General features: G+C 53.4%; 1 protein-coding gene across 1 annotated transcript; it reads left to right on the forward strand.

The window, feature by feature from the left end:
* Positions 1-4357: 4357 nt before the first annotated feature.
* Positions 4358-13958, forward strand: LOC309650900 (polyunsaturated fatty acid lipoxygenase ALOX15B-like). The gene is made up of 14 exons (XM_082442846.1): positions 4358-4506; positions 4590-4812; positions 5086-5167; positions 8107-8229; positions 8522-8625; positions 9923-10095; positions 10332-10478; positions 10579-10782; positions 11820-11906; positions 12058-12227; positions 12416-12537; positions 12635-12735; positions 12813-12983; positions 13396-13958. Exons 1-14 carry the CDS (start codon positions 4360-4362, stop codon positions 13573-13575), a joined length of 2034 nt encoding a protein of 677 aa, XP_082298972.1. The 5' UTR covers positions 4358-4359; the 3' UTR covers positions 13576-13958.
* Positions 13959-14225: the final 267 nt, after the last annotated feature.

Consider the following 14225-nt stretch of genomic DNA (forward strand, 5'->3'; position numbering starts at 1 on the left):
TGTGGCACAGCCAAAAAAAAAAAGGTGTTCCCACGTTGACTCTGAGCTGATCTGTGACTTGCTTTGACCAACAGAATGTGTCTGAATTCCAGGCCTTAAGAGGTCTGGAAATTACGGCTTTGGGCTTGTTGGGATGCAGGCACCATGTAGTGAAGCTCAGGCAGGATTACTGAATGATGGGAGACCACGTGGAGAGAGAGATGCCGGGCCAGCCCCCAGCCATCGACACAGGAGTGGCTGAGCCCATTTGGATACTCCATCATTAGCCTATCTCCCAAGTGAATGTAGCCGTGTGAGGGACTCCAGCCCAAACTGCAAAATCATCAGAAAGTAAATCATTCTTTGTGTTTTTAACTGAGAGCGTTGCATAGTTAACAAAAGTAGGTCACGTTGTGGTGCAAGATTGTGAAGTTACAGAACACCTGGGGCAAAGAGAAGATTCCGAAAGCTTCTGGAGGGAATAGCAGGTCCTAGGAAAAGAACCAGGAATCCAAATGACATTAGGTTTCTTTACAGCAACATTTTTTCCCGTGAAGCAGTGCTCTCAAAGTTCCGTACAAAAATTATTTCCACGCTATCATTCAAGTGTGTAGATAGATTTTAGACATTTCCAGACATGCAGGGTCTTAAAAACTGCTCCTCCCCACCATGTACCCTTTCTGAAGTAGCTATTGAAGGGCGTGCTCCATGGAAAGGAATCCTAAGGATGGTGGGGAAGCAAGAGCCCAGGATGACAGCTAAGGAGCAGGCTAGAGGGCCAACAGTGCAGACTGGAGATAACCTGGGAGTATTTGATGTGCCCCAGCATACTGAGAGGGATCTAGATGAATGGTGAAATTAATAAAGGTGTATAGAACACTAGACAAATAATAACAAATATAGAGTTATTATCAAGAGCAGCAGCAAAAGGTTTTGTAGGAAAGGAAAACAATAATTACAGTACACTCTAAAGCTCCCCTATGAATAGATGTACATAATCAAAATCATGTAAATACTAAGTACTGGTTTGCCTAGTCCTAGTGAAACTCTATTAGAAGGATAGGAGGGGCTTCCCTGGTGGCGCAGTGGTTGAGAATCTGCCTGCTAATGCAGGGGACACGGGTCCGTGAGCCACAACTACTGAGCCTGCGCGTCTGGAGCCTGTGCTCCGCAACAAGAGAGGCCACGATAGTTAGAGGCCCACGCACCGCGATGAAGAGTGGCCCCCGCTTGCCACAACTAGAGAAGGCCCTCGCACAGAAACGAAGACCCAACACAGCCAAAAATAAATATAAAAATAAATAAATAAATAAAAGATTACTATTAAAAAAAAAAAGAAGGATAGGAGATGAGGAAAAGTTTGTGTCTTAGGAGCAAGCCTAGGAAAGAGAATGCCATCTTGTCCTCCAGAGTGGGGAGCCAATGTCTGCCTAAAACTGAAAAATCAACATAAACAATACATGCATGCTATGTTGAGATGTGGCAGTAAATACCAAGATTATTAACTAAAGAGATGAAAGTTTTTGTCTTTGATGAGGGGAAGATAGCAGAAGAGGTGAAGGGAACCACTATTGTTGGTGAGAAATTTATAGACCTGTCTGTCTCTCTCTTTTTTTTTTTAATTGAATCATAGTTGATTTACAGTGTTGTGTTAATTTCTGCTGTACAGCAAAGAGATTCAGTTACATATATATATATATATATATATATATATATATATATATATATATATATATATATATATATACACTTTTTAAATATTCTTTTCCATTATGGTTCATCATAGGGTAGTGAATACAGTTCTCTGTGCTACACAGTAGGACCTTGTTGTTTATCCATTCTATGTATAATAGCTTACATCTGCTAACCCCAACCTCCCACTCCATCCCTCTCCCAACCCCCTCTCCCTTGGCAACCACAAGTCTGTTCTCTATTAGACCTGTCTCTTTAAATCATGTGCATCTACATCTTTGACCAAAATTTTTAGAATTTGAAAGAAAGAAAAATGAGACAGGAAAGAAGGAAGAGAGGAAAGAAAAAGGGAGGGAGGGAGGAAAAAGAAAGAGAGGCAGGAGGCAAATCATTCAGGGGTTCAAAGCAGGGGAGCATGAGATCTGATTGACATTTTTAAACACTGAGTAATTTCCTTCCCCAGTCAGGGCTCTGATTTCTTCATCTATATCGTGAAGGGTTAGATGACAGCTCCCAGAAGACCCTGCCAGCTCAGATCATCTTGAGCTGTCAGCCAGAATGTAAACAAATATTTAAATGCTCAAGGGCAGTGGTTCTGAAGAAGAATCACCCTATGTGCCTATTTAAAATGTATATTTCCCAAGTTGAATCTCGGGAGATCCTGCCTCCCTGGTGCAAGGGTCTGGGGAATTGGCCTCTTTAACACGTACGTGAATGGTTAACTTGCCTCATTCTGAGCAGCCCTGCTTTAGGAAGGATCCTGGAAGGTGCAGGTTCACAGGTTTAACTAACATTCCATCACAAATCAATTCTCCTTTCAGCCCTGATTACATCAGGGAGAAAGTACCAATTTGGTGTTGATGTGGCTTTAGAACCTCTGCAATTGTGATTATTCTGCCGTTGTGGGTCACCTACCAGGGGTGTTGGTCTTGACTGTACCACATCTCCACCCTCCTTCCCATCTCATTGTGGTTCCTTCTTTATCTCTTCAGTCGTGGGAAGTCTTTTCTGCTAGTCTTCAGGTCATTCTCATGGATGGTTGCTCTGTAAATAGTTGTAATTTTGGTGTACCTGTGGAAGTGAGCTCAGCATCTTCCTGCTCCACCATCTGTGGGTTTACTGTTTAATAGGCACAGAGTTTCAGTTTGGGATGATGAAAAAGTTCTGGAGATGAACTTTTTCTGGAGATGGTGATGGTTGCACACCGAAGTGAATGTATCAATATTTGACTGTACTGCGAATGTACCATCTGAACTCTACACTTGAAAATTCTCAAAATGGTAAATTTTATGATATGTGTATTTTACCACAATTTATAAAATGGATGATCTATAAAATCCAAACTTTTTACCCAGAAACAATGGGTAAAATTGGGTATATTTTTATACAAACAATGGGTGTATTTTCTATAGCCACATGATTTCCCCTCTCTGGGGATCCAAATTACGATTTCTTTGAAGTCCTCTGTTCCCTGAATTATCTGCCCCTTCAGTTTTGTTTTTGCCCTTATCTTTCAGATGGAAGCCTTCCTTGAAGATCGGGTGATCCTTGGCCATTCACTCATTTTTAAGAATGAGGCAAGAAAAACTGATTGGAAACTGTGTGAACAGGACTTATCAACTGGCGGGCTTAATTGGCAGAGCCATTTCATTGGGGAACCCCACATGACACTTGGGCTGGTCCGTTCCTCTAGAGAGACATCTTCCAGTCTTACCAGAGGGTGAGGGTCGAGGCAGGGGGCAGGGGGGCGGCATACTTGACTGCCAACATACTTGGGGCCATCCAGGGAATGGGGCCAGAGCCTCCACCGTCACCTCATCCTCCAAGTTTTTTTTTTAAATAAATTTATTTATTTATTTTTGGCTGCATTGGGTCTTCGTTGCTGTGCACGGGCTTTCTCTAGTTGCGGCAAGCAGCGGCTACTCTTCATTGCGGTGGCTTCTCTTGTTGCGGAGCACAGGCTCTAGGCATTCGGGCTTCAGTAGTTGTGGCTCACGGGCTCTAGGTGCGCAGGCTCAGTAGTTGTGGCGCACGGGCTTAGTTGCTCCGCGGCATGTGGGATCTTCCCGGACTAGGGCTCAAACCTGTGTCCCCTGCATTGGCAGGCGGATTCTTAACCACTGCGCCACAGGGAATTCCCCACACTTGAGTTTTAACCTGCCAAAGGACAAAGACTGGGCCTTGCCTGGGACCATATTCACAGCACCCAACATAATACCTGGCACAGAGCAGGTTCTCAAAATTATTCATGAATCAAATAAAATAATGAAGGTAGGCCAAGAAGACTTGTAGAAAGTGGGGAGTTGGTCCTGCATAGGCTTTTAAAGGCTAAGGAGGCAAAGAAACAAAGAGGGGGACAAACGAACTCATGAACTCCACTGGATCCCAACTCCCTCCGGCCCCACCCATCACTGAAGTGTTCTGTTTCCCAAACCTCAGGACGCCCAGTCCCTCACGTCCCAGAGCACCCCACCCCCCATCTGCATCCCTCCCTTCCTGCCTCTCAGCCACGCCCTCTCTGCCCCGAGCCAGCGCTTGCTTTTGGGGGTGGTGATGGGCCCCGTGGGAACTCAGAGTTGCCTCCACAAGGCCTGGTCAGGGTGGGGCGGTGCCTGTCCCTGGGGGTGAGCGTCTGGGCTGTGCAGTCGCGTCGGATGAGCAGGAGAGAGCCAGACTCCAGCTGTCACCATGGCCGAGTTCAGGGTGCGGGTATCCACTGGGGAGGCCTTCGGGGCTGGCACGTGGGACAAAATGTCTGTCATCATCGTGGGGACCGAAGGAGAGACCCTGCCACTGCCCCTGGACCATTTCGGCAAAGAGTTCACGGCGGGTGCTGTGAGTGTGGGGTGGGGTTGGGGGGGGCGGCGGAGGAGGGAGCAGGAGAGACGGTCCTCTAGGATGCTAAACATGCCCCCCAGGAGGAGGACTTCGAGGTGACGTGCCCCCAGGACGTGGGCCGGGTGCTGCTTCTGCGCGTGCACAAGACTCCCCCCGCGCTGCTCCGTCCCTTCTGGCCCCTGGCCTCGGACGCCTGGTTCTGCCGCTGGTTCCAGCTCACGCCGCCCCGGGGCGCCCCCCTCCGCTTCCCCTGCTACCAGTGGCTGGAGGACAAGGGGAGCCTGGTGCTGCGGGAGGGGACAGGTGAGGGGGACACAGGAGGGAGGAGGGGCTGGTGTGTTGGGGGGAAGGGCAAGGGGAGTGGAGAGGTGAGCCAGGTGTGGCCAAGGGGGAGGGACAGGGGAGGGGAGCTGGGGAGTTTGGGGGAAGGGGGGGGTGGAAGTCTGGTGTGGGAGAAACTGTACTTATGGGGGCAGGGGATCTGGTAAGGGGTGGCTGGAGTGGAGGGGAGAGCGGCTGGGGCTGGAGGTCAGGGGGCTTTCTCTGCCCTCCCCACCTGCTCCGCTGCTCCCACAGCGAAGATCTCCTGGGAAGACCACCACCCCACCCTCCAGCAGCAACGCCAGGAGGAGCTGCAGGCCAGGCGGGAGACGTACAGGTGAGGAGGGGGCTACTGGTGGGGGGGGGGTTGCCGAGGGGATGAGGGTCAGCCTCGTTCCACTGGTGTTGATGCGGCCTGAAGTCCCTGCCTGGTCCTCTGTCCTTTCCAATCACAGCATCTCCAGGAACTCATTAGAAATACAGTTTCTCAGACCCACCTCACAGCTACTGAATCAGATATTGAGGGTGGGGGCAGCAGTGTTGGTGTTTTTAACTGAAGTCTAGTTGATTTACAACGTTGTGTCCATTTCAGGTGTACAGCAGCGTGATTTGGGTTTTTTGTTTATTTGCAGATTATATTCCACTATACGTTATTACAAGATACTGGTGTCAGCTTAATAAAAATGCACAACATGACAGTTGTGTGTTAAGTTTTATTTGGGGCAAAATGAGGACTACAGCCCAGGAGATGGCATTTCAGAGAGCTCTGAGAAACTGCTCCACAGAGGTAGTGGGGAAAGTCAGTACATATGTAATTTTGGTGAAGGGGGAGCACATGCAATCGAGCACATATTTTTTTTTGCAGAAGGTTTCTGCTAGTCACGAAGAGCAGTCGTCACCATGAAGGATTTTAGTGCTTTTCTGGATATGAGGAGATACAAGAATTGGGCTCATAAAATCACATCTATCTGAAGACCTGTTCTGCCAGTTTTTCCCAGAGCACAGAGTGCCTCATTTCTCCTCTCCACCCTGAACTCCTTCGGGAGTTGAAAGTCAGCAGCTGCAGCAGCACATGATTTAGTCCTTGTAAAGGAGGATGGCAAGTGCCAAATTGTAGTTGACACTGGATATATAATTCCCTGTGCGATAACAGTAAATCCTTGTTGCTAGCAATATTGGGGTTTTTTTTTTTTTTTTTTTTGGCTGCGCCTGACCAGGGATCAAACCCAAGCCCCCTGCGTTAGGAGCGCGGAGTCTTGACCACTGCGCCACCAGGGAAGTTCTGCTAGCAATATTGTTTTAACAAGCCTTCCAGATGACTCATGCCCACTGAAGTTTGAAACCCACTGCTTTTAAATGCCTGACTCTTGCTGGAGTCTTTCTGGGTCGCTGGCGAGGATTCCTAAGGCAGAAAGCCAGGGACCGCACTCAGGAGCAAATTTTCAAAAGGTCATGGTCTGGCCAACTGGGCTGCTGTCTGAAGCGCGGGCTGCAGGCTTTCGCTTTAGGTCTCTGGGGGCACAGCAGCTGCAGGCTTATTTGGCTCCTGGTGATTCCACGTGTGTTGTGAATTACATCCCGGAGAAAACCATGGCGCCTAATCGGCCAGCAACAGCCCCAGGTGAGGGAACAGATGGAGGGAGCTGTGTCTGTGGAGTGGCCTTTCTTCCTTTCTTGGCAAAACAAGGACACAGGAGTCAGGAGACGCAAGGCCAGCCTAGGCCCTACCGAAAGGAGCTGTGAAATCTGAAGCAAATTAGTTAACCTTTCTGATCCTTATTTTCTTCTGCAAAAGGAACTAAGAATACCAGTCTGATTTGTGTTATTAGGAAGAAGAAATGAGAAGATGGTTGAGAATGCAGCTTGTCAGCCCCAAAGCCCTGCACAAGTGCGTACTGAGGTTCATAATGTCCCTCAGTTACCTCTGATCCAAGTGGCTACGCCCTCAATACTCAGAGTGAGGTCTCACATCCACAGGGTCAGCGTCACCTGGGAGCTTGTTAGAAATGCAGGGTCTTGGGCCACCCACCCCAAACCTACTTGATGAGAATCTGCATTTTACCAAGATCCCTGGGGGAACTAAGTTTCTGTGCATTAAAGTTTGAGAAGCAGGGTTTGGCCACCACCTGGTGGCAGTGTACTTTAACTGCAAATTGTTCTCTGAAGTTGCCTGTTCAAACCCAAAGGCAATGATGGAATGAACCAAAGAATGAATGAGTGAGGGAATGAGAGGACGACTGGCTGGGGGTCCTCAGCTTTGCAGGAACATGATTTTACCATTTCACCTAAAGGTCTTCAGCCTGTGCTGCTTGGTGGATAAAGGGATTTAGAGATGCTAAACCTCTTTAGGCCAGGCCAGAGTACATTTCTGGGCTCCCCCAAGCTTTAGAGGCTGAAGTGTCTCTCCACGGGATGCCTGCCAAAGGCAACTGTCGCCTTCCTGTGTTCCCACCTTCAGGACAGCCTCTGCTCTGTGATGCATCTGTGTTAGTCGGGAACTTTGTGGTTGCAAGAACAATAACAGACTCCAGCTAGCAGACAGAAAACACGGGAATGCGTCAACAGGTCACAGAAGTGAGGGCTGGAAGCGTAGCCAGATCGTACGGGCCAGAAGCCGGGGTGACTCTCCCCCTGTCTCTGGAGCCCCCTAGATGCTTCTCTCTCCGGCTCCACTTTCCTCTCTCCCTGCAGAACAGCTTTCTTTGGTTCCCAGTCCACACAGTGGAAAATGGCCTTTTTCTTTTTTTTAATAGCAACTCCTTTATTTTTAATTATTTTTTAAAATTTATTTACTTCTTTGGTTGTGCCCGGTCTTAGTTGCGGCAGGCAAACTCTTACCTGCGGCATGCATGTGGGGTTTAGTTCCCTGACTAGGGATCAAACCTGGGCCCCCTGCATTGGGAGTGTGGACTCTTAACCACTTCGCCACCAGGGAAGTCTCCCAGTCCTCATGTTTACATGCTATAACCCAGATACCCAGAGAGAGATGACCTCTGGTCCAGCCCCAATCTCCAATTCCCTGGGAAAGATTCTGATTGGCCTCGCTCTGGCCAAGTGCCCAACCCTGGACCAGCCAGGGGAGAACATGGCTGTGGGAACATGGCAGCTCTCCCTGCAGCCTTGAGGGTGGAGGGGAAGGGCAGAGCCCAGGAAGACCCCTGCTTGTGGAAGGGGGCTGGCCCTGACCAGGGCCTCCAAGGGGTCTGCCACTCCCTCTCCCTAGTCAGTGGTTTCCCCGAGGCTTCTTGCTGACTGCCTTCCTGCTCCTTCCTCCAGCTGGAAGACTTACATCCCAGGCTGGCCTCACTGCCTCAACGAGGAGACCATAAAAAACCTGGACCTCAACATCAAATACTCTCTGGCAAAGAACATCACCTTCTACCTGCGAGGCGGCTCAATGTGAGGATGCCCACCCTCTCCTGCCCCCGGGCCTCAGATGTACTGGTACCCCTGCCTTCTGCCCTCCCCCACTCAGCTCCCCCACCATCAGGGGTGTGGGTCACACAGCCCCGCCCAGAGCACGGCCTCTGCTCACCACCTATTCCAACAAGGTGAGGATGACCTCAGGGGCAGTGACTACCTGGACCCCGGAGGCTGGTTCAGGACCCTGGGAGGGATAAGCCTAGCCAACGCGGGCGGGTCTCCCAGGGCCTCTTGCCTCCCTCTCCCCACCCTTCACATCTTCTGGCAGGTTGGCAGATCTGAAATTCAAAGGGCTGCTGGACCGCAAGGGGCTCTGGAAGAGTCTGGAGGAGATGAGAAGTGTTTTCAACTCCCGGAAGACCCCAGCCGTGGGTGAGGAGCTCCAGCCGGGGCTCCAGACCTCTTCCCTGGGGTATCAGCTCTCCTGGCTGTCAGGAATCACAGAAAACCAAGCGCCAGTTCACTGTGTGACCCTGGGCAGGCCCCTGACTCTCACTAGACCTTACTTTCTCCTCAGACACAGAAAAGGATGTGTAGTGGGGGCATCTCTGACCTTCTAATGCCTTTCATCCATCAGACACTTGTTGGGCTACCACATATGAGACACTTGCTTAGGGGCTGTGGACACAATTCTCGTCCCCGCAGGGCTCCCAGTTGAGCAGACAAGTGCACATTAGGCTCAAAGGCAAATAATGAGTTTCACTTATGAAACCTGTGCATCAGCTCCAGTGAGAGTGTGTAAAAGGGGGACCTGGCCTAGTCCAGCTAGGGAACTCTCTACAGAGGTGACTTTTATGCTGAGACCTCAAAGTTGGGCAGGTGGCAACAGCACCAGGCATGGTGTGTGTGAGGGCAGAGGGTGCTTCAGGTTCGGGGTGGGGGGGCGGTCCGGTGCATGTGAAGGCCCTGAAGATGGAAGGAGTGGAGACCTTTGAGGGGAAAGATGCTGCTGTGGCCAAAGGGTACTGAGCCAGGGAAGGAAGACAGGAGGCGAAGCAGGAGAGGTGCATGGGCCCCGGGCCGTGCAGGACCGTGGAGGCCGTGGCAGGAGCTCGGGCCTTTCCTAAGTGCAGTGGGAGCTTCAGGCAGCTGCCAGCTGGGGGGTACTGTGGCCAGATGTGCCGTGGGGGGTGGGCTGTTGGGGGACAGGAGTGGAAGCAGGAGAACCAGTTATGAGGCTCTGGCTGTGGTCAGCAGAGGAGGGAATCCTCAGCGAGGGAGTGACAGCAGAGATGGAGTGGGCGTGTGCACCAAGAGCTACTGAGGATGGAGAATCGGTGGGACTTGATGGGCGGAGGATGGGGGGGAGCGGCCGAGAGGACTCCGGGCTCTGCCACCTGCGATCCAGTGGATGAAGGTGCCATTCCTGGGATGCCAGGCCATGGGGTGGGGACTGGACTAGAGCAGGGGCCCACGTTCAGCCTCCGATATGCTGTGTTTGAGTCATGGGGTTGGAGATGGCAGGTAGATGGTGGGACTGGTGGGCTGGGGGCTAAGATTTGCTGTTTGGTGAACTGAAGCCAAGGGGTCAGAGGAGGCCACCCTGAGAAGTACTGCCTGAGAAGAGAGGGACGCACAGGACAGACGCAGGAGAACCTCCACAATGGCGCTCAGGGGGAGACCCCTGGGCGCTGGAGTGACTGGTCCCGTCTCCCCTGCCCCCCTGCAGAGTACGTGTTTGAACACTGGCAGGAGGATGCCTTCTTCGCCTACCAGTTCCTGAATGGCCTCAACCCGGTCCTGATCCGCCGCTGTCACCACCTGCCAAAGAACTTCCCTGTCACTGATGCCATGGTGGCCCCAGCGTTGGGCCCCGGGACGAGTCTGCAGGCTGAGCTGGAGGTGAGGGGCACAGGAGTCCTGGCTCTGCGCACCCCCATCTCAGTGCTTTGGGCCCATCCCCTACTGGAGAGGAACAGCACTCACATTTGTTAAGGACCTACTGTGTGCTACATGCCGAGACACCCTCTCCTGTGCACAGTCTCCTGGCCCTGAATCCTCTCCCCACCCCCATACTCCCCACCTTCTGCCTTTAGAAAGCCAGATGGCAGCCCTGGCTCCCCTTCTCTCTCCCGCAGAAGGGGTCCTTGTTCCTGGTGGATCACGGCATCCTCTCTGGCATCTGCACCAATGTCATTAATGGGAGGCCTCAGTTCTCCGCGGCCCCAATGACCCTGCTATACCAGCGCCCAGGGTGTGGGCCCCTGCTGCCCCTCGCCATCCAGGTCAGCAGCCGGGCAGGCGACAGGGCAGGGGCAGGGAGAGGTCTGACTAAATGGTTGGCAGACACTCAAGGCTGCCTCTCCCCACTGGCCTCTCCTATAGCTCAGCCAGACCCCTGGGCCCGACAGCCCCATCTTTCTGCCCAGCGACGACAAGTGGGACTGGCTGCTGGCCAAGACGTGGGTGCGCAATGCCGAGTTCTCCATCCACGAGGCCCTCACGCACCTGTTACAGGTACACCTGGTGACCGAGGTCTTCACCCTGGCTACGCTGCGCCAGCTGCCTCACTGCCACCCACTCTTCAAGGTCAGTGGCCCAGCAAGATAGATGGCCCAGACTGTGCCCCAAGCCTGCAGGTCCCTGCACTTTGGCCTGCCCTTCGGGGTTCTATGCCGCCTGTCCCCACGTGGCCCTGTCCTTCCAGGCTGAGATGCTGAGCCCCCATTCTGCCTCAGCAGCATCTACCTGCACAGTTCCCCTGAGAGGCTGCTTTCCAGCAGGCCCTGAGCTGGGGTGAGGTGACGGGGACAGGCGCGAGGGAGAGGACCGCATGTGAGAGCAGGCTGTGCCCCAGAGAGATTCTCTTCCTAGGGGAGCTCAAGCCAACAGCGATCACAGAAGCCCAGCTCCTAGGAAAGGAGAGACCTGGGGCTGACAGATGCCAAAGTGTGAACATGGCTTTGACCAACAGGTTTTCTGCAGATAGCTGCAGGGTGGGGAGCCCTGGGAGGGAGACCCGTGTCTCTAAGGTGGGCTCTGCTAAGCCTTCAGATGGCCCAGATTCATTTCCTCCAGGGACCTGGAGCATCTCCTCTGTGAAGATGAGGGGTCCACAGCTGCTCACATTTTCTGATTCTTCCTTAGACAGTCTCCTGGGTCCTGGATGCAGGCCCTACTCTGTCCTCTTCAATCCAGGCTGATTCTTTCTGACAATCTACAGCGCCCAGGGCCTGGCACTCAGATGTGGTCTCTAGGGGACCATTTCACATTGCCAGGCCCACAGGCCCTGGTTATCATGGTGCTTTGCCTGCCTGGGGTTAGGAAATCACAGGATGCCAGAGCTGGAGGGATTCATAGTGCTATCCAGATCAGCCCTCTCATTTGCCCAGTGATCTGATGCCCAGAGAGAGGAAGGCACATGTTCAAGGTCACAGAACAGGATGCTGGTGGACCTTAGCCCCTATCACCGGGCCTGGAGCCCTGATCCCTGTCCCAGGCTGCCCCCCTTGTCCCTGTCATCTCTTTCCATGCGTGATTGACAGGACTGGTTTCCTCTATGGGGGGAGGTCTGGGACCACAGAGACCCAGGCTTCACCTAGCTCCGCCTTCTCTGGCCCTTACAGCTGCTGATTCCGCACACACGGTACACCTTGCACATCAACACGCTGGCCCGTGAGCTACTCATTGCCCCCGGGAAGGTGGTCGACAGGGTAAGGACTGCTTTAGGGAGGGTGGGGATGGGATATTCCTTCAGTGTAAAGAATCTGGGGTCTTGGGGTGGGAGTGGCCCTGTCTCCCCAACCAGTATTACCTCCTGCTTCTGGGGCAAGGGCTGTGGTACCCAGGAGTTCCATTTCCCAGTCCACAGGCCTTGGCATTGAAGGTTTCTCTGAGCTGATACAGAGGTACATGGAACAGCTGAACTATTCCGTCCTGTGTCTGCCTGAGGATATCCGGGCCCGAGGAGTTGAAGACATCCCAGGCTACTACTACCGGGATGATGGGATGCAGATCTGGGGTGCAGTGGAAGGGTGAGGGTGTCAGCCCCAGAGAGCTGGGGCCTTGGGGGACAGGAAAGAAGACTGGGAAGGAGAAGGAAGGCCCAGGGAGGCGCCCACCAGGAGGAGGGCCGGACATTAACAGCACTGGGACCAGGCGGGGGCACTCCTCAGAGAGGGTCGGGGTTCACAGCTGGGATGGAACCCCGTGCACCTTGCAGCTTTGTCTCCGAAATGATCGGCATCTACTACCTGAGCGATGAGTTTGTCCGCGATGACAGTGAACTCCAGGCCTGGGTGTGGGAGATCTTCTCCGAGGGCTTCCTAGGTCGGGAGAGCTCAGGTAGGGGGACCTCGGTTCTTAGGTCCTACCCTCAGGCCTCTGTGGCATTGTCCTCAGGACCCTGGTAGCCCCGTTCCCAGCCCAGCTCTCCCTGCAGGTGTACCGTCCTCCCTGGGGACACGGGAAGCCCTGATACAGTACATCACCATGGTGATATTCACCTGCTCGGCCAAGCATTCCGCTGTCGGTACAGGACAGGTGAGAAGGGTCAATGCCAGGGTGGCGGGACGGAGGGGGCCGGGCTCCTAGCCTCACTCTGCCCTCTCGGCCTTCAGTTTGACTTCAGTGCCTGGATGCCCAACCTGCCACCTACCATGCAGCTGCCACCGCCCACCTCTAAAGGCCAGGCAAGCCCGGAGGGGTTCATAGCCACCCTCCCGCCAGTCAATGCCACGTGTGATGTCATCACTGCCCTCTGGGTGCTGAGCAAGGAGCCTGGAGACAGAGTGAGTGTGGGGCTGGGAGCCAGACCAGGCCAGCCTTGGGGTAAGGGAGGCGACACTGTTTACCCTCCCTGACCCACACCCCACTGTGCCATCAGACCCCAGTGAGTCTTCCCAGGGGGACACAAGGGCATTGGACATCTCACAAGGAGGGTCAAATGGCCAAATGAGATGATGCAGAGTCACCCTTAGCTGCAAGGGCAACGTGTGATATGTTCCAGTGAGGCCGCCCCCTTTAAAACTCTGACTTGAGCTTTCATCCCCGAGAGCTGCCTGCAGTAATCATCACTGTTCACGGGGAGGGGGCCCAGATGAGGCTCAGTCGTACGCTGCTTCAGGTCCCCCAGGGTGGATGGCTAAGGCGGGTCCCGGCTGCAAAGCAGCCCCTTCACCCAACCTTGTGTTTGGTTCCCAGCGGCCCCTGGGCACCTACCCGGACGAGCACTTCACGGAGGCGGCCCCGTGCTGGAGCATCGCGGCCTTCCAGAGCCGCCTGGCTCAGATCTCGCGAGACATCCAGGAGCGAAACCAGGACCTGGAGCTGCCCTACACCTACCTGGACCCTCCCATCATAGAGAACAGCGTCTCCATCTAAATCCCCTGGGGAAAAGGGCCCCACATGACATCCCTTTGACCCCATAGCTCTAGGCTACCTGCCACCCAGAGAAAAGGACTCCGCAGAAAACCAGGCCCCCATATGCCCCTGCTGGGTCTGGTGTAACTCACCCCCAACACACCGCAAAACAGAAACAAAAAAAACCCAGAGAATAAAAGCTCATTGGACGGCACCACTATGCCTTTTGAAGACTCCAAGCCTCAAAGTGCCTGCACACCCACAACCCCCTGGAAGGGTACTATAGGGGGAACACAGTCCTGCCCCCGATCCCACCGACCACAGCTGATTGGACCTAATGGTCATGCGGCTCAAGGGCAGCCCTCTTCCAGACTGTCCAGCAGCACAAGGCGTGGCCCACCTGAAAACTGTCCTGCACCCGATCCCACCGACCACAGCTGATTGGACCTAATGGTCATGCGGCTCAAGGGCAGCCCTCTTCCAGACTGTCCAGCAGCACAAGGCGTGGCCCACCTGAAAACTGCTCAAGAGGTTGATGATGACGTATGGTCCCAACTTTAAAATGAACAACCCACTGAGAAAGGGCCATGGGAAGCAGGGCAGAAGGAAGACCTACTGCCCGGGACTTGCAGGCAGTGCCCACATATGCTTTCTAAAAAAACATACCCCGG

This window comes from Balaenoptera physalus, assembly GCF_965194825.1.
Source record: "Balaenoptera physalus genome assembly, chromosome: 20".
Taxonomy (NCBI): domain Eukaryota; kingdom Metazoa; phylum Chordata; class Mammalia; order Artiodactyla; family Balaenopteridae; genus Balaenoptera; species Balaenoptera physalus.

Excerpts from the sequence above, each read along its gene's own strand:
- LOC309650900 (XM_082442846.1), top strand. The coding sequence starts at position 4,360 with ATGGCCGAGTTCAGGGTGCGGGTATCCACTGGGGAGGCCTTCGGGGCT. Across the intron at positions 4,507-4,589 it reads AAGAGTTCACGGCGGGTGCT|GAGGAGGACTTCGAGGTGAC; the intron begins GTGAGTGTGGGG and ends CATGCCCCCCAG. Across the intron at positions 5,168-8,106 it reads GCCAGGCGGGAGACGTACAG|CTGGAAGACTTACATCCCAG; the intron begins GTGAGGAGGGGG and ends TCCTTCCTCCAG.